This window comes from Procambarus clarkii, chromosome 24, assembly GCF_040958095.1.
Source record: "Procambarus clarkii isolate CNS0578487 chromosome 24, FALCON_Pclarkii_2.0, whole genome shotgun sequence".
NCBI lineage: Eukaryota > Metazoa > Arthropoda > Malacostraca > Decapoda > Cambaridae > Procambarus > Procambarus clarkii.
The window spans coordinates 3,607,208-3,627,201 of NC_091173.1; the positions used below are offsets into that span (position 1 = coordinate 3,607,208).

At 46.5% G+C, this 19,994-nt stretch overlaps 1 protein-coding gene across 1 annotated transcript in view; it reads left to right on the plus strand.

The window, feature by feature from the left end:
• The first annotated feature begins 1,221 nt into the window (after window positions 1-1,221).
• LOC123761797 (transmembrane protein 231) overlaps window positions 1,222-19,994 on the plus strand; it is a 74,887-nt gene continuing 56,114 nt past the window's right edge. Inside the window, exon 1 of the mRNA XM_045748014.2 lies at window positions 1,222-1,716. Within this exon, the coding sequence (XP_045603970.1) occupies window positions 1,578-1,716 (139 nt within the window). The 5' untranslated portion in view covers window positions 1,222-1,577. The remainder of the gene's footprint in view (window positions 1,717-19,994) is intronic.

A 19,994-nucleotide genomic window follows, 5' to 3' on the forward strand; every position in this document is an offset into this window, starting at 1 on the left:
AAAGAGAAGGGTGGGTGGACTGCATTTTTTTGGACTGTCGGAAAGCCTTTGACACAGTACCCCATAAAAGGTTGATGCATAAGCTGGAGAAACAGGCAGGAGTAACTGGTAGGGCGCTCCAGTGGATAAGGGAGTACCTAAGCAATAGGAAGCAGAAAGTTACAGTGAGGGGTGAGACCTCAGACTGGCGTGAAGTCACCAGTGGAGTCCCACAGGGCTCTGTACTTGAACCTATCCTGTTTCTGATATACGTAAATGATCTCTCAGAGGGTATAGACTCATTCCTCTCAATGTTTGCTGACGACGCCAAAATTATGAGAAGGAGTAAGACAGAGGAGGACAGCTTGAGGCTTCAAGAAGACCTGGACAAGATGCAGGAATGGTCGAACAAATGGTTGTTAGAGTTTAACCCAAGCAAATGTAATGTAAAGAAGATAGGGGTAGGAAGCAAGAGACCAGATACAAGGTATCATTTGGGAGATGAAATACTTAGAGTCAGAGAGAGAGAAAGACCTGGGGGTTGATATAACGTCAGACCTGTCCCCTGAAGCTCATATCAAGAGGATAACATCAGCAGCATATGCCAGGTTGGCTAACAGAAGAACGGCCTTTAGAACTTGTGTAAGGAATCTTTCAGAACATTATATACCACATATGTCAGACCAATCCTGGAGTATGCGGCTCCAGCATGGAGTCCATATCTAGTCAAGTATAAGACTAAACTGGAAAAGGTTCGAAGGTTTGCCACCAGACTAGTACCCGAGCTGAGAGGTATGAACTACGAGGAGAGATTACGGGAATTAAACCTCACTTCGTTGGAAGACAGAAGAGTTAGGGGGGACATGATCACCACATTCAAGATTCTCAAGGGAATCGATAGGGTTGATAAAGACAGGCTGTTTAACACAAGGGGCACACGCACTAGGGGACACAGGTGGAAACTGAGTGCCCAAATGAGCCACAGAGATATTAGAAAGAAGTTTTTTAGTGTCAGAGTGCTTGACAAATGGAATGCATTAGGAAGCGATGTGGTGGAGGCTGACCCCATACAGTTTCAAGTGTAGATATGATAGAGCCTAATAGGCTCAGGAACCTGTACACCTGTTGATTGACGGTTGAGAGGCGGGACCAAAGAGCCAGAGCTCAACCCCCGCAAGCACAACTAGGTGAGTACAATTAGGTGAGTAGAGTGCCGTTCGTAGGCTGAATATTCCCCGCCTCACAGTTCCCGTTCTCCTTGACGGGGCAGGTGCCAGAGATGAAGACGTCCGTCATGGCATCCTTCGCAATACTTTCCGCTTCATTCGTCATGTCCGTGGCCTGAAGAGACTGTAAAATATGTGGCCAGAGGAGATTGTAGGGTCTATGGCCTGAAGAGACTATAGGGACCCCATCCCCTCGCTATTTCCCGGTATCGGTCAGCCGGGGCGCATCCGATCCCACGATCGTCGTCGCCCCTAACTCAACACAACACAACAACAACAACAACCGGGAGGCATCAAGTGTGGCTGTGTCCAGCCCCACTTGTCACTTGTCCCTAGTCATTGTTGAGTGTGTGTGTGTGTGTGTGGTGGAGGATGGGAGTGTACGTGGTCCACGAGCGGCCGCTGGTGGTGACCCACACGGCCGCCACCTGCTCCAGGGCCTCCCTGGTGTGGCTACTGTGTGTCCTCCTCACCACCGTCACGCCCCTCCTCCTCGTCTACAGGAGCTCGGGTCAGACCTCACTCTTCTCTATATTATGCTATATGTGGATACTTGTCACTTGTTACCCAACACTATGGATCGCACATGCCTTCTTCTCTTCCCTCCTTCCCTTGTCTAATTCATCATCCTTCTTCCTTCTCCCCATTCTTGTCCTAGCCCTGTGGATATGAAAAGCCAAAGCTATATGTTTACCATTTTGGACACGTAATTTGTACGTTTCGTATATATGTATGATTTGTCAATACATAATACAATTAACATAAGAACAAAGGTAAATGCAGAAGGCCTATTGGCCCATACGAGGCAGCTCCTATCTATAACCACCCAATCCCACTCATATACTTGTCCAACCCGCGCTTGAAACAATCGAGGGACCCCACCTCCACAATGTTACGCGGCAATTGGTTCCACAAATCAACAACCCTGTTACTGAACCAGTATTTACCCAAGTCTTTCCTAAATCTAAACTTATCCAATTTATACCCATTGTTTCGTGTTCTGCCTTGTGTTGATATTTTTAATACCCTATTAATATCCCCCCTGTTATGTCCATTCATCCACTTGTAAACCTCTATCATGTCACCCCTAACTCTTCGCCTTTCCAGTGAATGCAACTTAAGCTTTGTTAATCTTTCTTCATATGAAAGATTTCTAATTTGGGGAATTAACTTAGTCATCCTACGTTGGACACGTTCAAGTGAATTTATATCCATTCTATAATACCAATTCTATAATTAACCAATTGTACCAATTTAATACAATTAACAGTTAAATTGTTGTAGTGAGTTATTAAGATGAAGTTGAGATAGATATATATAAACATAGAAAAGATCTAACACATCTTATTTAGAAGCAAATGAACAAATGCAATTCAGCTTCAGACAATGTTAACATCAGCAATAAAAATGATGGAAAGTTCCTTGGCCTATACAGTACTTAGACAAGAGACTCAACTTCGGCAGCATACACATACAACATAACTAAAAAAAATTCTAAAACAGTTGGTATTTTCTCTTGAGACCAGATATTATGTACCCTATCCTGGTCTCCTCTCACTCTATTATGCACTAATCTATCCCTATCTTACTTATGATATCTGTGCTTGGGGTTCAACCTCTGCAAACTACCTCAAGCCCATCATCACCCAGCAAAAATATGCTATTAGAACAATAACAAACTCTGCTTTCAGACAACACTCAGCCTCCCTGTTTAAATCCCTAAACATAACCTCACTCCATACATTGTGTTGTACCGTCTTCATTTACAAAACCCTTTTCTTAAGTGCAAACCCTGTTCTAAAACTCTCCCTGGGCAGATGTAATAGGACCCATAATCACCACACCAGAAATAAATATCTTTGATATCCCCTCCTTCAAACATAGTCAAGTCAAACATAATCTGTGTAAACACACTATGCAAATAAAGAAACCTAGTCTATGGAACTCACTCCTTAATGAATCAAAAAGCTGTCCTACTTTTGCCTTATTAAAAAATAAAACCAAAAAGTACCTAATTTCATCTTTGTAGATTCCTGTCTAGTGTTACCCAATCCCCCAATGTATGTACCGGCGCCGGCTACATGTAGAGCGCCACCGCAGGGGTCTGAGGCTCCTCATTCTTCCCTCCCGAGAGTGGGGGGGCGGAGGGTTGCGCAGACAGCAGGGCAGCAACGTGATGATGTCATACTAGTTTGCTAGTTTTTGTTCGGGGAGTTCTGTCCATTCGTTCTGCTTTCGGTACCAATACTTTCACCAGAATAGGGGTTTGTTTTTGGATGCCTACCTTTTTGGGTGTCAGACCTGGTCAATGGCTGACATAGAATGCTCCCAACCACACGGGGGTTTCTATAGGCCATTGCTCCTGAGGGGGAGGGTGAGGTCCCTAGTAGGCAAGAACTTCATGCACATTGATGACAGAAAGTTATACATATCCATTCAGCCTGGATAGCTCCGGGAGCCTCCGGGACGCCTCCGGGACTCACCCAGAAAATGGTGTTTCATTACATTCAATGCTGTTTTTTTGGGGTACATTGGTGAAAGTAACAGATATAAATATTGGACACTGTATTTATGTGATATACAGGGTATAACAAAATAGAGCATAATAACATATTCATTATTATTTGTGTTATTATGTATTACTCAGCATTGCTATAAAGGCACCAACTGCATATCCACTTTGTGGACACTTCTTACTACTATTCTTCTTTGAGCGTTGGACAGGTGCTTGCATCTCTCTATTATTGCATTATCCTTCAGCTCCATTTATTAGGAGCTGTTCTCCTTAATCAATAAAAACGTTCTTCTTTTTTAAAAAATTGTTTAAAATAAATTTCTGAAAATATTTTGATGAAAGTTTCACGACCCTGGAGCCAATAAATTGGAGATTTGTTTGTTTAACATTTTTAAATCAGTCGGGGATCAGTCAGGCGAATGGAGTTCTTACGCCTTGCCCGAAATGCTGTGCGTATTAGTGGCTTAAGGTATTGTATGTACTAGCTCTATCTATAAATCTAACATTGTTTGTAACTCATCATCTATGTATGTACTTTTACCTGAATAAACTTTTTTATTTTTATTTATTTATTTTTTTTTATTACTGGGGACCACGAGCCAGAACTTGGCCCCTTCAGAGAGGCATGAGGAGCAATGTCCTATAGAAACCTCCCTGTGGTTTTGAAACATTCTGTGTCTGCCATCGACCAGGTCAGGCACTGTTACGGCCCTCTCGGGACGCAACGGGGTCCTTACTCTGATGTTGTTAGAGGAAGATATATGTATCCGTTCCCGAGCCAGTAGTGGCTATCAAGGGATGAGATCCGTGACGCAAGTAACTTAAAGGTAGTAGGGAAAGAAAGCTAAGAACTTAATATTATAATTACCATCACCGTTTAAATATATAAAATAAATGAGTGCAAAAAGGGGAGGGGTATTAACACTTGACAAGGGGATTAATCCTCAATCGATGTCCTCTGCTGAAGACGCTGGTGCCATAACTCTCGGTGCTTTCTTCGTGGCCTCACTACGTGTCCTCTAAGAATGCCGAGCCTACCCGGGCCACAGGTCAGCCAAAACACAGGTCCACTGGGGGCACCGTCGTGGAGGCCGTCAACCACACGTCCAGCTGGTCTGCTGGCAGGTACTGAGCCACCAAGGCTGGTACGGCCACTCCACGAACGACAAAAGGGGTACGCCCTAGACAGGAGTCTCGTGTGATATCACAAATCACCCTCCTGTCCTCAATACCCCAGTGGATTATCGTCTCCAACAGTCGGTCCCGGGTAAATCCTTTTACTGCCACTCCACTGGCAGGCTAACACACCACAGTGTTCTTCCGGGGGGACGACGTCACAACAGCTGCAGCAAACTTCACCGTATGGAGACTGGCTGCCTCGGGTAGACTGACTCAACCTTCAACACAGTGGTCCCAGGTCGGCTCTGTAAGCAGACACGTCATCAATAACTGGGACACTAATACACTTCACTTACGGGCTCGGGCACAAACACCTGACGTATCCAGCCCATAGATGGCGCTGTCGTCGGAGCACCACCTCACCAGAGGTCAGGAGCGGCGGTGTTGAGCGCGGAACCAGACTGGAAACTGGTCCTCGAGGCCAGTACACGCTGTCCTCACCAGGTGTCGTCGTCCGTTTGGCGGGGGTTTCGGGAGCCGACTCACAGATGGCGTGGTTGTCACTGCTCCAGGCTCGGACGCTGGATCCGGGTTCGTAACACCTCCCCACCAAAAAGAATTTGGTTTGAGGTTCTATAAAAAGAAACACAAACCAAATTAGTACGACGACACAACTCCAAATGGACACACATGCTTTATAATCTGGGATGTCGAGGCTGTCACGTCTACAGAACTGTACTGAGGAACCCTGGCACAAAGGGAACTTGTAGATAGAAGGCAATGATCTGCCTGATATAATCGTCCACATTTCCACTGCGATGTCAAGCAGGGGCATCATCTCACACCTCTCTAGTAAGGATCCGTGTAGACACGATCTGGGGTGACTTGACACTTCTCTGCGTCGTGGCACCGATGACGGCTGATCACAGACGGCATTTCTGGTACCGGTCCGATGGTCCTTCAGGGAGACAGGAACCTGGAATACAGGAGTCTGATAATTCAGAGTGATTGCGACAGTGGGCAAGTCAGTACTTACTGCATACTCTTCTACTAGGCTTAAACCTAGTTTCCACAGGGCTGCTCGTACGTCGCAGATGGCATTCGCTCTGCCACCGTCAGGTCGACCAACGTTCCATATAACACTGTGTTGAGGCTCAGCAATCACGCGGGGGGTGTCAACCTGTCGGAAACAGTCACTCATATTATCATATGTCGTACCTCCTGTATCAACCATCACCTTCCAGGTCCCTTCTTCAACTGCAACACCTGCAGTACAAATCTCCAATCCCTGGGACCTCTTCACGATGTTCATGGGAGCCATCATTCGTCGGGTCGTCCACCGGTCCTCACTGAGAGCACAAACGAGAACACATACGAGAATCAAACAAAATACCGATAGGAAACATTTGGTAAGTCGAGGGATAAGTTTCCTGAGCTTGTCATGTCCGTAGCCGGCACCATCCACTAGCCTAGCTGGGACAGAAGAGGGCACTAGACCTTTTGAACACACCTCACATACCTCTGACGTCTGGGGAATCTCTGGCTGGTCCACTACATGCTGTAACTTGCCATACCGCAAGCACACATCCGCCTTCGCTCCAGACTCGTTGGTATCCGTGGGTGCCTGCACACGAGGCCTCTCTTCTAGCTCAGGTACCTCTGCCTTCTTAACCTCATGTTCCTCGTCGAGAGAAGAATTAGAAGTCTCTGCTAGAATATCGTCGATCTGCGGGTGAGAGGAAGGATTAAACACACTCCAATCCGGGTCTGTCTTTACCTGGACATTACCATTGCCTGTTGTCACCTCCGACCTTGCTGTTCTGGTAGACTCGTCCACAACCTTGGGAAGATTGATGCTCCAATCTGTCACCAAGTCGTTGGCTAGTACCACGTCAATCCCAGCCACAGGGAGGGTATCGACTACTGCCAACGCACATGTGCCGCTGAAGTAAGGCGAGTCGAGATGTACCGGCACTAAGGGGGCGATATACTGTGTTCTCGGAAACCCAACCAGGATAACCTCTGGTCTCCCATCCACACTTACTCCCTCGGGTAACGAGCTCTTCACGATCAGGGACTGGGCTGCTCCACTATCTCTGAGCACTACAACTGATCTACCAGTATGATCACTCGTTACATACCCGGTTGAAGTGTGAGGGGCCAACAAACTTGGTCCTTCCTGCTTCGTCGTAGACTGATTTCCTGCTGGTGGTGTAACACAGCTCATCAACATCACCTCCCTTCGTGCGCTGCCACCTCTTCTGCCTCGGCACCTAGCAGCTATATGCCCTTTCTGCCCACAAGTCCAGCACACCATATTCCTCCTCGGGCTCCGGTGTTTCGGACTGCTTGGACTTGTTCTTCGGGGGCTACTTGGGGGCGTCTTCTTAGCGCTTTGTGGGACGGGTCTTTCTTCTTCATCATGAGGTCTGTCAAACCGGCGCTGGTAATTCCTTGGGACGTACTTAGCAGACGGCCTATGAGTCAGGATATACTCTTCAGCCATGGTGGCTGCTGCACTCAAAGTCTCCACCTGCTGTTCCTCTAAGTACGTCTTGAGGTCTCCAGACAAACAATCCTTGAAGTCCTCGAGCAGAATTAGCTGCTCGAGGTCTTCCCTGGTCTCCACCTTCCGAGAGGCGCACCATTCCTGGAAAAGTCGCTCCTTGATTGTAGCGAATTCGGTGAAAGTGTGCTCTGAGGTCTTCTTCAGGTTTCTGAACTTTTGCCTATACGCCTCAGGTACCAATTGGTACGCCATGAGCACAACCTTCTTCACCTTGTCATAATCGCTGGAGTCGTCAAGGGATAACGTAGAGTAGGCGATTTGGGCCTTCCCAGTCAAGACTGACTGTATCATGATGGCCCAATTCTCCCTTGGCCACTCCAAAGAGGCAGCGACTTTCTCGAAGGCTGCAAAGAATTTTGACACTTCCTTCTCATGGAATTTGGGGACCATTTTGATGTTGCGTACCGGATCGAAGCTACTGGTGTCCGTTGTTTGCCTCCGACCACCGCCTAATCGCAAAACTTCTAGTTCATGTTGTCTCTCTCTTTCCTCTTTGTCTCGTCGTTCTTGTCTGTCTCGTTCCTCTCTTTCTCGCTCTCGTTCTTCTCTCTCTCGTTCTCGTTCTTCTCTCTCTCGTTCTTCTCTCTCTCGTTCTCGTTCTGCTCTCTCTCGTCTCTCTTCTCTTTCTCGTTCTTCTCTTTCTCTTTCTCGTTCTAATTCTAAACGTCTCATCTCTAATTCTTTATCTTGTCTCTCTCGTTCCATTTCTAATTTCTTCCATTCTATTTCACGATTGATCTCTAGGGCACGCATCTTGACTGTTAGGAAGCTGATATTAAGCTCTCCTGCATCACTGTCAACGTCGCTGCCCTTATCTTCCTTTTCCGTGGAAGCTATGTCTGCACTTTCCTTTGTACTAGGAGTCTCGCCTTCCTGTTTCTCTTCTGCCTTCAGGTGCCGGTGTACCTTGGACAAGATCTCCACACGGGAATCACTGGCACGGATCTTGATCTCCAGGTAGGCGCTCACTAGTACAAGCTCTGGTTTGCTCAAATATTTCAATCTGGCAAGACAATCCTCTCTGTTCAGAAAAGCCTGAACCTCGTCCAGATCATCGATGGTATCTTTGTCTGCCATTGTCACAGATGGAACACTTTGCACTTAACACACTGCTTACACGTTAGCACTTAACGCACCGAGCACTGTTCTACGCCAATATTGCACTTTATCGCACCAAACACTGCACTTGCCAATATTGCACGTAATCACTTCGGGCACCACACTACCCAATATTGCACCGAGTCCAAGCGAACACTTCGCTCTACAATATTGCACTAAATCACTGAGCACCGCACTAGTCAATATTGCACTTAGTCACTCTGAGCACCGCACAGGACGTATAACGTCACAATCGTCACACAGGGGGAATTATATACAGGGATTACGCCACTTCACCACCCCTGTCAAACATACTTAACAAGGGGACGGATCCCGCTGGGGATGCCAATTATGTTACGGCCCTCTCGGGACGCAACGGGGTCCTTACTCTGATGTTGTTAGAGGAAGATATATGTATCCGTTCCCGAGCCAGTAGTGGCTATCAAGGGATGAGATCCGTGACGCAAGTAACTTAAAGGTAGTAGGGAAAGAAAGCTAAGAACTTAATATTATAATTACCATCACCGTTTAAATATATAAAATAAATGAGTGCAAAAAGGGGAGGGGTATTAACACTTGACAAGGGGATTAATCCTCAATCGATGTCCTCTGCTGAAGACGCTGGTGCCATAACTCTCGGTGCTTTCTTCGTGGCCTCACTACGTGTCCTCTAAGAATGCCGAGCCTACCCGGGCCACAGGTCAGCCAAAACACAGGTCCACTGGGGGCACCGTCGTGGAGGCCGTCAACCACACGTCCAGCTGGTCTGCTGGCAGGTACTGAGCCACCAAGGCTGGTACGGCCACTCCACGAACGACAAAAGGGGTACGCCCTAGACAGGAGTCTCGTGTGATATCACAAATCACCCTCCTGTCCTCAATACCCCAGTGGATTATCGTCTCCAACAGTCGGTCCCGGGTAAATCCTTTCACTGCCACTCCACTGGCAGGCTAACACACCACAGTGTTCTTCCGGGGGGACGACGTCACAACAGCTGCAGCAAACTTCACCGTATGGAGACTGGCTGCCTCGGGTAGACTGACTCAACCTTCAACACAGTGGTCCCAGGTCGGCTCTGTAAGCAGACACGTCATCAATAACTGGGACACTAATACACTTCACTTACGGGCTCGGGCACAAACACCTGACGTATCCAGCCCATAGATGGCGCTGTCGTCGGAGCACCACCTCACCAGAGGTCAGGAGCGGCGGTGTTGAGCGCGGAACCAGACTGGAAACTGGTCCTCGAGGCCAGTACACGCTGTCCTCACCAGGTGTCGTCGTCCGTTTGGCGGGGGTTTCGGGAGCCGACTCACAGATGGCGTGGTTGTCACTGCTCCAGGCTCGGACGCTGGATCCGGGTTCGTAACAGGCACCCAAAAAGGGAAGCGCTCCAAAACAAACCCCTATTCTGGTTAAGAAATTGCTACTGAAAGCCGAACTAGTGGACAGAACTCCCCAAATGAAAACGAGCATGACATCAACGTCACTGCGCCGCTGTCTGAGCAGCCCCCCCCCTCCCCGGGAGGGGGATGGGGGAGCCCCAGACCTCTGCGCTAGCTATCTACCCTTCAGTTCTGTGGCTCTTGTGAGGCTAGCATGGTGGTGTGACTCTGGCTCCAGATTTCCACTTCTGTGCAGGTAGTTATAACCTCTCATAGCGGCTGGCTCTGTTCTGCCTGTCCTCATTGTCCTCATTGTCCAAAAACCCTGCAAAACCCTTGCAGGGTTTTTCTTTTGTTTTTATTTTCTTGCCTGTTGGGAGGTCTGCCCCTTGGATTTGGCTCTCTTGGCCATTCACGTTTCGGGGTTGTCCAACGGCCTCTCTCACGGCCTATCTCGGCTCCTTTCCCTGTCCACAGAATGGACGGTCGACACAGACTCATTCAGTTGGCTCTACCGAATGTACAGGTTCCCGGAGGTGGACCTCTTTGCATCGGCGTGGTCAAGGCATCTCCCGGTATACGTGGCACCCTTCCCCGACTGTGAGGCCGTCGGAGTTGACTGGTTGAGAAGGTGTTATCAATACCTCTTTTACCCGGTTCAGCTGTTGCTCCAGGTCCTAGCTTGCTTGGAGACTTACCAAGGGAGAGAGAGTCCTCTTGGCGTGTTGGTGGCTGGCTCAGCATTGGTTTCAGGCACTGCTTGCTTGATGTCCAAACCCAAGGGTCTTCCTGCATCTCTGCCTCTTTCAGGAGATCCGGTCCGTTACGTGGCTGGTTCGATCTTCTCCTCGAGTCTACGCTCCTGGTCTTTCTGACTCGAGTCTCATCACTTGTATGGTGGCTTCATTGATGGTATCCCACCTGCGTGCTTCATCTCGACGAAAGTATGAAGATTCCTGGCGGTCCTTCCAGTATTTCTTGTCCCTTCGTCGGTTTACTTCTGTTTCTGTTCGGGTTGTTTTGTCCTTCCTTTCGTGGTCGTTCAAAGACCGTCATCTTATGCTGAATATTGTTGCCTTGTATCGTGTGCCATCGGCAGAGCCGCTGCAGCTTGCATTCGGCATTGATGTTACGTCTGAACAGTTCCACAAGCTGTCTTGGGCATTGTTTCACCTCCGGCCTGTTCATGCACCACTTGAGCCGTCCTGGTCCTTGGATCGGGTGCTCTCTTTTCTGTCTTCTCCTCGGTTTGTAGTGGCCCCTTCGGTTCAGGATTGTTTCTCCAAGACTTTTCTTGTTGGCATTGGCCTTTGGGGGTCGGGTCGGGGAGCTTCATGCTCTCCTCCGGCGCAGGGGTTTCTGCTCTTTTGGTCCTGGTGGTAGGTTTGTGCGTTTGCAGCTGTCTCCTTCTTTTCTGGCGAAGAATGAGACTACTGGTTTCCGAAGGGGTCCTTGGGTTGTAGATGCCTGGTTGGTTCGGCCGGGGGTGCATCATGTGTTGTGTCCGGTCGCGGCTCTCACTGTTACCTGCGCGCCAAGGCCTCTTTGGCCAGGGACGGGCTTTGGGTTGATCCGGTTTCCCTTCTTCCCTGTTCCAGGGTTCCAGTCACTCAGGTCGTCTGCAGGGTTATCCGGTCTAGACATTGAATGCTTCCAACCACACGGGGGTTTCCTATAGGTCTTTGCTTCTCGTGCCTCTCTGAGGGGGTCCAGGTTCTGGCTCATGGTCCCCAGTAAGCCTAGAACTCCATTTTCTTGACTGATGCCAAGGTCTAATACATTCATATCAGCCCAATTAGCTCTGGGGAACCTCTGGGTCTCGCCCAGAAAATGGCGTTTCATTACATTCAATGCCGTTTATTTTTCAGTGTTGGCCCCGTTAAACCTAAATTGTACTTTATTACTTTATGTTATGTTTCAGTTGCTTTTCAAAATTACTCCTTAGTATTTCTGTCAGCAGGAGAATGAATTAAATGATATTCCCATAATGTGCAACACAATCCTTAATTGTGGACAATCAGCCATTGACAAATTATAAGCCTCAAAAGCTCCTGGTGTGGATAGAATTGAATCTAAAGTAGTAAAAGAACTGTCAGATGTACTATGCCCACCACTGAAACTCCTTTTTAGAAAATCTCTGGACCAAGAGATAGTTTCCCTAGATTGGAAATATGCAAATGTTACCCCCGGTTACAGTTACCCTCTACTGTACTGTATTTTCAAAAAAGGCAGAAAGAGCTTGGTAGAAAACTATTTTTCTTTCCATTTTTGGGCCAACTATTTTTGTAATAGTGACAGATACATCATCAAATTTGCATATGACACTTAAGATTTATAGTAAAGTGGGAAGTGAAAATGATATTGAAACCTTACAAAGAGATCTACATGAACTCCACAAGTGGTCAGAAGACTGGCAAAATGTTTTAATATCAATAAATGGAAGACCTTGCATGTGGAGCATAACAATCCAATCGTTGGGGTCCTTCTCTTTGTCGGGCACACAGTACGGTGCAGAAATTTATGACTGTGCAGCAGGTGTTGTTTAAAGATTGGATTCCTCCAGGCTCGGTGATTCGACTCCATTCGGACTATTCTCCTGTGGTTCCCATTCACGGGGGACACGAGGAGAAGATCTCTTCGGTCCGGGAATTTTTGAGACTGGTTCCTTCGGGTAGCTTTTCTGCTGAGTTCTCTGGGCTTGCATCTCTGTGCTGTCTACGTCCAGGTAGTGTCCAATGTCCGGGCCAATGGCTGTCCCGGTTCCTTCCTCATTCCACGGAATGGACCATCGATACAGATTCCTTCCTCTAGTTTTGCAAGATGTTCGGGCACCCAGACATCGATCTCTTCGCATGTGTGTGGTCTCGGCATCTGCCCCTTTACACTGTGCTGTTCTACGACTGCGAGGCCCTTGAGGTAGAAGCCTTTCGGCTGGATGGGTCGCAATGGGGTTTCTTTACCTCTTTTCCTCGGTTCAGCTGTTGCTCAGAGTACTGACATGGCTGGAGTCTTACAGGGAGGAAGTGATTCTTCTGGCTCCTTTGTGACCAGCCCAACCTTGGTTTCCAGCCCTGCTTGCTTGGTGCCCGATTCCAGGCATTTTTCTGAGGCTACCTCTTTCAGAGAGTCGGTGAGTGACATACCTCACTGGTTCAACCTCTTCCACTCTATGTGTCTAGTTTTTGACACGTATTTATCACCATCTGTATGGTTATCAGATGGTTGGTAATCACCTGCAGTCTTCTTGGTGACAGTATGAAGTCTCTTGGTGGTCTTTTTGCCATTTTCTCTCCCTTCGTCTTTGGTTTCTGATCGGGTTGTTTTGTTCTTGGCTGTTTCTTGATAGATCTCTTATGCTGAATACTGCTGTTTTTTATCATGCGACATTTTCAGAGCCACTACAGCTTGCGTTCAGGGTTGATACATCTTTGGCCCCGTTTTGCAAGTTTTCTTGCTCTCTGTTTCACCTCCGACCTGCTCATGTGCCACTTGAGCCTGCCTGGTCTCTTGATTGGGTTCTTTCTTTTCTTTCTTCTCTTTGGTTTCTAGTAGCTCCGTGATTGTTTCTTGAAGACATTGCCTTTGCTCTTCTTGGCCTCCGGTTGCCGTAAGGGTGAGTTTATGCTCTTCCCAGAGCCTCGAAGTTTTTGTTCAGTTGTAGCTGGCCCATTCTTTTCTGGTGAAGAATGGGTCAGCGGGATTTTGGAGGGTCCTTTGGTTGTGGATGCTTGGTTGGTTCGGCCAGGGGTGCATCATACGCTTTGTCCAGTGCTGGCTCTCTGCTGCTACTTCATGCCACCGGTTCTGCTTCAGTGGACTTGTTGTGGTTGCTCTGGCTCCCTGTTCCTGGGCTTGTATTGCTCAGGTCATACACAGTGTCATTAATTCACTGGGCATAGTGACTTAATGCATAGCAGGGCAAGCAAAAGCATATCCTAAAGTTTTTTAGTTATATCGAACAAAGATTAGGGAAATGATAGGTGCATTGAAAACCGAGACAGGTCAGATAACTGATAATGACGAAGAGAAGAGTAGTATTCATAATAAATATTTTATCTCTCTATTTACTAAAGAGGAACTTAACATTATGCCTTCATCTGAGCAAGTCTATGTTGGTGGGGAAGAGGACAGGTTGATTAGTTTAGCAGTTACAAGGGAGGATGTTATTAAACAAATAGTGAAACTCAAGCCAAACAAATACCCAGGGGTCAGACGAAATGTTTGCCAGGGTGCTAAAAGAATGCAAAGAGGAGCTTTGCGACCCGTTGTCTACCTTATTTAATAAGGTAGAAAGTTGTCGGGGAAAGTTGCTAATATGGTACCAATTTTTAAGAAAGGAGAGAGATCACTTGCATCAAACTATCGGCCAATTAGCTTAATGTCTTTTGTGGGAAAGTTACTTGAATTAATAATTGCAAATACCATTCATCATCATCTTGAAAAACATAGATTAATAAATGATTCACAACATGGTTTTACTAATGGCTGTTCATTAAGAACACAAAGAAGAAAAATAGTAGTAAGAAGTGTTCACAAAGTGGATATACAGCTGGTGCATTTATAGCATTGGTGAGTAATACATAATAACACAACTAATAATAACTATGTAATTATGCTCTATTTTGTTATATATCATATAAATACATTGCCCAGTGTTATTATCAGTTACTTTCAACAATGTCCAAAAAATAATATTTTTTTAGGGGATTTTTTTTTTTTTTTTTTAGATTTTAGTTTTTTTCCTCCTTTGTTTATTATTTGAATTTGTTTTAACCTTTACATCCTGGAGAATGCATACTTGTCCCTAACTATTTGAAGTCAAGAGTTAAATAAATCTGTTACAACTCTCAGAACTTGGGACTTTGATTTTTTTTTTTTTTTGGCAGATTTTTTCACAGATTTCAAACTCTATTTTCCTTGTTTCTTTAGGTTGTTTTGATCATTAGGGACCAGAATAGGGCTTTTTTACTCATGTAAAGTATACCCTAAATATATCTCCTAAATCATTATAATTATTATAATTATCCCAGTATTTTGTTTTTTGGGGGGTTATTTTTTCTCAATCATTTCAACACATATTGACCTACAACTTTCACATACTTGAGTATGAATGCCAAACAATGTTTATTACAACATACAAGTAAATTCATGATTTAGAACTGCCTTATTCATTGTCGATAACTTCAACTTCAATTATATCTATAACTAGAATTTCAACTTACTTCAGTATCCAAAAATCTAGTTTCTGACCAATTCTCACCATTTTTACATATAGTGTGCACAGCTGTCATGGCAGATGCAGTTTAATGCTGACAAATGTAGGGTTCTGTGGCTAGGTAATGATGATAGAGTTACAAGATACGAACTATATGGTGCTGAGATTGCAAAAGAGATCTGCAAGTTATGATTAGTAAGAATTTAAAACCAAAAAATCAATGCATAACTGTTCGTAATAAGGCATATAGGACACTGGGATTTATTTATTGAAGTGTTAGTAATAAGACACCTGGTGTTGTTCTTCAGCTATATCTTGCTCTGGTTAGGCCCCATTTAGATTATGCAGTTCAGTTTTGGTCGCCATACTATAGAATGGATATAAATTCACTAGAATGCGTCCAGCGTAGGATGACAAAGTTAATCCCTCAAATTAGAAACCTGTCATATGAAGAAAGATTGACAAAGCTTAAATTACATTCTCTAGAAAGGCGAAGAATTAGTTGTGACATGATAGAGGTGTACAAGTGGATGAATGGATATAAGAAAGGGAATATTAATGGGGTATTAAGTATCACCACAAGACAGAACACGAAACAATGGGTATAAATTGGATAAGTATAGATTTAGGAAAGACCTGGGTAAATACTGGTTCGGTAACAGGGTTGTTGATTTGTGGAACCTATTACCGCATATTATAATAAAAGTAGGATCCCTCGATTGTTTCAAGAATAGGTTAGACATGTATGTGAATAAGATTGGGTGGGTTATAAATAGAAGCTGCCTTGTATGGGCCAATATGCCTTCTGCAATTACCTTCATTTTTATGTTCTTATGTTTGTAAATCTAGCCAGCCTGCAGTCCACTCTCGTACCCATGATATCTGTAACAATGCCACTTTGACGGCTGTGTTTACTAATATGTCTTAGGCGAGGGGGTTTTGACAGTTAAACAGGGTCTTAGTGACAAGGTATCTTATGAAAGTTCCTGGTCCTCAGAGGCCTTTTGTGGCTTTAGGTCAAAGCATTTGGTCGTCTGTTGTAGCAAATGATCTCATCTTCGCTTTGAGACCTGCGGTGCTGCCTCTTCCCTCATAAGTGCCCTATTTTGTCCTCCGTGAATAGTTAGCTTTAGTGTGCCCCAAGGGGCTTCCCCCAGATAACCAGTGTTGAATGTAATGAAACACCAATTTCCGGGTGCACTCCAGAGGCTTCCTGATACCCTCCATTCTTCAAAAAGTCAGCATGTTGTACCATCATAGAAATGAGGGGTGGTATGGGCCGACTGACCTGATCTGCCTCCCTTCCTTTCCCCAGATGAGAAAGGACAAATTAGCTTGTACTAGTTCCACAAAAGTTTGGTAGTTTTCATTGTTGGGGGAGTTCTTTTGGTAATTTTGAGGCTGTGGGCTCGTTTTAACCATACAGAAGTCTGTTTTATTTTGTCTAACTTTCTGGGTGCCTACCCTGGTGGTGGCAATTATGATTAAATTTCTATGAGGGTTCATAGGCCACTGCTCCCTGCGCCTCTCTGAAGGGGAGTGGGGGAGGGAGATCTGGCTCGTGGTCCCCAGAAAGCCAATAGAACTCAACAACTGATGGCACCTAGTAGTTTGGCACTGAATCAGTGTAGCTTCAGGGAGTCTCCAGGGCTCGTCGAGATACTGTATTGGCATTTCATTACATTAAATACTGTTTTTCTGTGGGGAGCCCCTACGGCTCCCTGGAGCTAATCGGGCTAATTTATGTTATATTAGACCGGGATATTAGCTAAGGAGTTCACCCCTACCAGGGACCAGCGCCAGAACCTGGCCCCTTCAGAGAGGTTTCAGGGAGCAATGGCCTAGGAAAACCCCTTGTGGTTCGGGTTTTCCTTATCTGCCATCAACTGGAAAGGTAGGCATAACAATCTAGGTATCTGTAGAAAGGTAGGCATAACATAACACACCCCACATGGTAAAAAACTAAAACAAAAAACCTGAAGAGAGGTAGAAACTCCCTACAATCCCAAGGAAACAAGCAAACAAGCAAACATCAAACTTTACTGCCGCGCCGTTCGTCCACGCAGCCCTCCCCACCCCAAAAGGGGGAGGGGGGAGCCCCAGACCTCACCGCGCCGGCTGCCTAGCATCAGTTCGTAAGCTAATGTCAACCGGGATAGATGCTTCTCTGGCCTCGGTTTCCTAGGCGGTGTTTGCCTTGTGTGGCGTTCACTGCCGTGTGTTGTGTTGTGCGGTGGCCAGGTGTTCCTCATCAGTACCAGGGCTGCATGCGCTTAGGGGCTCCCTTCCCTAAGTGCCCTGTGAGTACTGCCCCTGCGTGACAGGGTTATCTTCTCTGGGGCATACGAGAACCATTCCCGTAGAGGTTCTTGCTGCTCGGCATTTGCCTCGCCCTTGGAGCCAGCTGGGGCTTGGGGCCCTTGTTTGACCTGGGTAGGGACTGGTATTGTGCTGGTTAGGGCGTCAAGGTATTGCGCGACCTGCCACCTAAGTGGCGACCGGTTCCTGTTGCCTCTGGAGATGGTGTACTTTTGCGGGGTTTTTCTTTTGTTTTATTTTCATTTGCCTGGTGGGGGTCTGCCTAGTGTGGCTATAGTTTCACTGGTAGTGTTTGGCGGCCTTCTGCTAGGCCCCCGTGACTGTACACATCGCAGGGGTTTTCAGTGTCATCCTCTACCCCCTTGTTATTTTTGGGTGTTTAACCGGTTAGCAACACCTTGCCCGGGCTACCCGTAGTTGTTACCCCTACGGGCCCTGGAAACCCATGTCGGGGCTCAGTGGACTCAGTGGATTGAATGTGTCTTCCGGGTTCCAACCCGTCTTGTACGGGATCGTTGGTTGCTGTGCTCTTGTCTCCGGGTGACAGTTGCCACTTTTACCTCCGTCATGCTGCCTGTTGTGTCACTGACACCTTGACCCGGAGTCTTGCGAGAGATATTCTCTGCTTGTTCTCCAGTACTCTACTGATGTTATAACTGTTCAGAGTACAGGCGGCATCCGTGTTGCAAGCTAGGTTAGGTTACTGCAACATGCTAGGTTGGTTTCCCACTCGGATGCCCCGGGGCCGCCCCGTTTTGGTTAGGTGCTGGTCGCCCCTTTCCCTCCCTGTTCCTGGCTCCTGACCATCTGCGGGTTTTGGGGTCGGGGCGAGGTTTTGTTGGGGCCGAGACTCTTGCAGTTTCAGGGCTGCCCCGTTCTGGTTGGGGACGGAGGTTTTCGAGCCTGTTCCTCTTGCCAAGGCTTCTGGGTCTTACCAGTGGCCCTTTCTTGCTGCCTTTCCCATGGACTCTTCCTTTTCTTTAACCCTTAAATTGCGCATCGCATCATATGATGCTTTGACCGACTTGCAGAAAATTGCGCATCGCATCATATGATGCTTTGACCGACTTGCAGAAAATTGCGCATCGCATCATATGATACTTTGTAGTACTACGCAAGATTTAAACGGCCCGCGGATACACGGGGTTCACCTCACCTTCATCAGGGCTCTTGTAAACAGACGCCATTTTAAAAAAAAATCGTGGGCCAAATTCCCAGGTGTTAGGGCCTCAGTATTGAGTGAGCTACCAAGCCTGACGCACGCAGCATGAGCTCACAGCACTGCTGTTCAGCTTGTGACCACAGCATCGCCTAAAAATGCCATAATATACTTGTTCATGCTATTATGTAGCGATGATATTATTACAGAAGACCCCTGACTGTGATAAAACTGACCAGGGTTCTGATAATAGCAGGATTGTGGTGATATTTAGCGCTGTGCTGCATGGAGGGAGGAGTAATGCTGTGGGAGGGAGGGTGGTGGTGTTGTCTTCTGACGGTGTGTGGCCACCTTTTATTGACTGCACTCACCATACCAGCTTAGTGGTTCGCTATGGTGAATACAAATGTAGATACTTATATATAACATGTGTATAGAGGGTATAAACAGCAAGAGTAGGAGGTTGGGAGCCGCCATTTTGGTGAGGGCGGTGGCGTCGTCTACACGATTTATCATGTTGTTTACTGGTGACCACGATGGTCTTTGGGCACCATACCAGTTTACTTGTACAAGTATGGTGAATAAAACAGGTAGATATTTATATATAATGTGTGTATATAGCATAATAACACCACAAACAGTATTGTTGGAGGAGAAATATTAGTGTGTCTGGCCTTGAGGGCGGCAGCCAGCTGCTGTGTGAGGTCCTACGTCTGTGTGCCTTTACTCACCATACAAGCTTAGATGTGCAGTTATGGTGAACAAAACATGTAAATACTTATATATAACGTCTATATATAAAAGCAAAAACAGTATGGTGGGAGGAGAATTGTGGCAAGTCAGGTGAGGTGAGGGAGGGAGGGAGTGGCAGCCAGTGGCGGGCTGCCTCTGGCTGCCACTCAGCATACCAACTTAGTGGTTCGTTATGGTGAAAACGAGTGTAGATACTTATATATAGTGTCTGTATATAGTGAATAAAAGCCAAAACAGTATTGTGGGAGGAGAATGTGGGTGAGTCAGGTGACTTGAGGGAGGGAGAGTGAGGCAGCCAGTGGCGGGCTGCCACTGCCACTCAACATGCCAACTTAGTGGTTCTTTATTTTATTTTTTTTTTTTTTGAGATATATACAAGAGTTGTTACATTCTTGTACAGCCACTAGTACGCGTAGCGTTTCGGGCAGGTCCCTGGAATACGATCCCCGCCGCGAAGAATCGTTGTTACAACCAAGTACACATTTTATTGTTGCGTTAAACAGAGGCTACAGTTAAGGAATTGCGCCCAGTAAATCCTCCCCGGCCAGGATACGAACCCATGACATAGCGCTCGCGGAACACCAGGCGAGTGTCTTACCACTACACCACGGAGACTGCCTTTATGGTGAACACGAATGTAGATACTTATATATAACG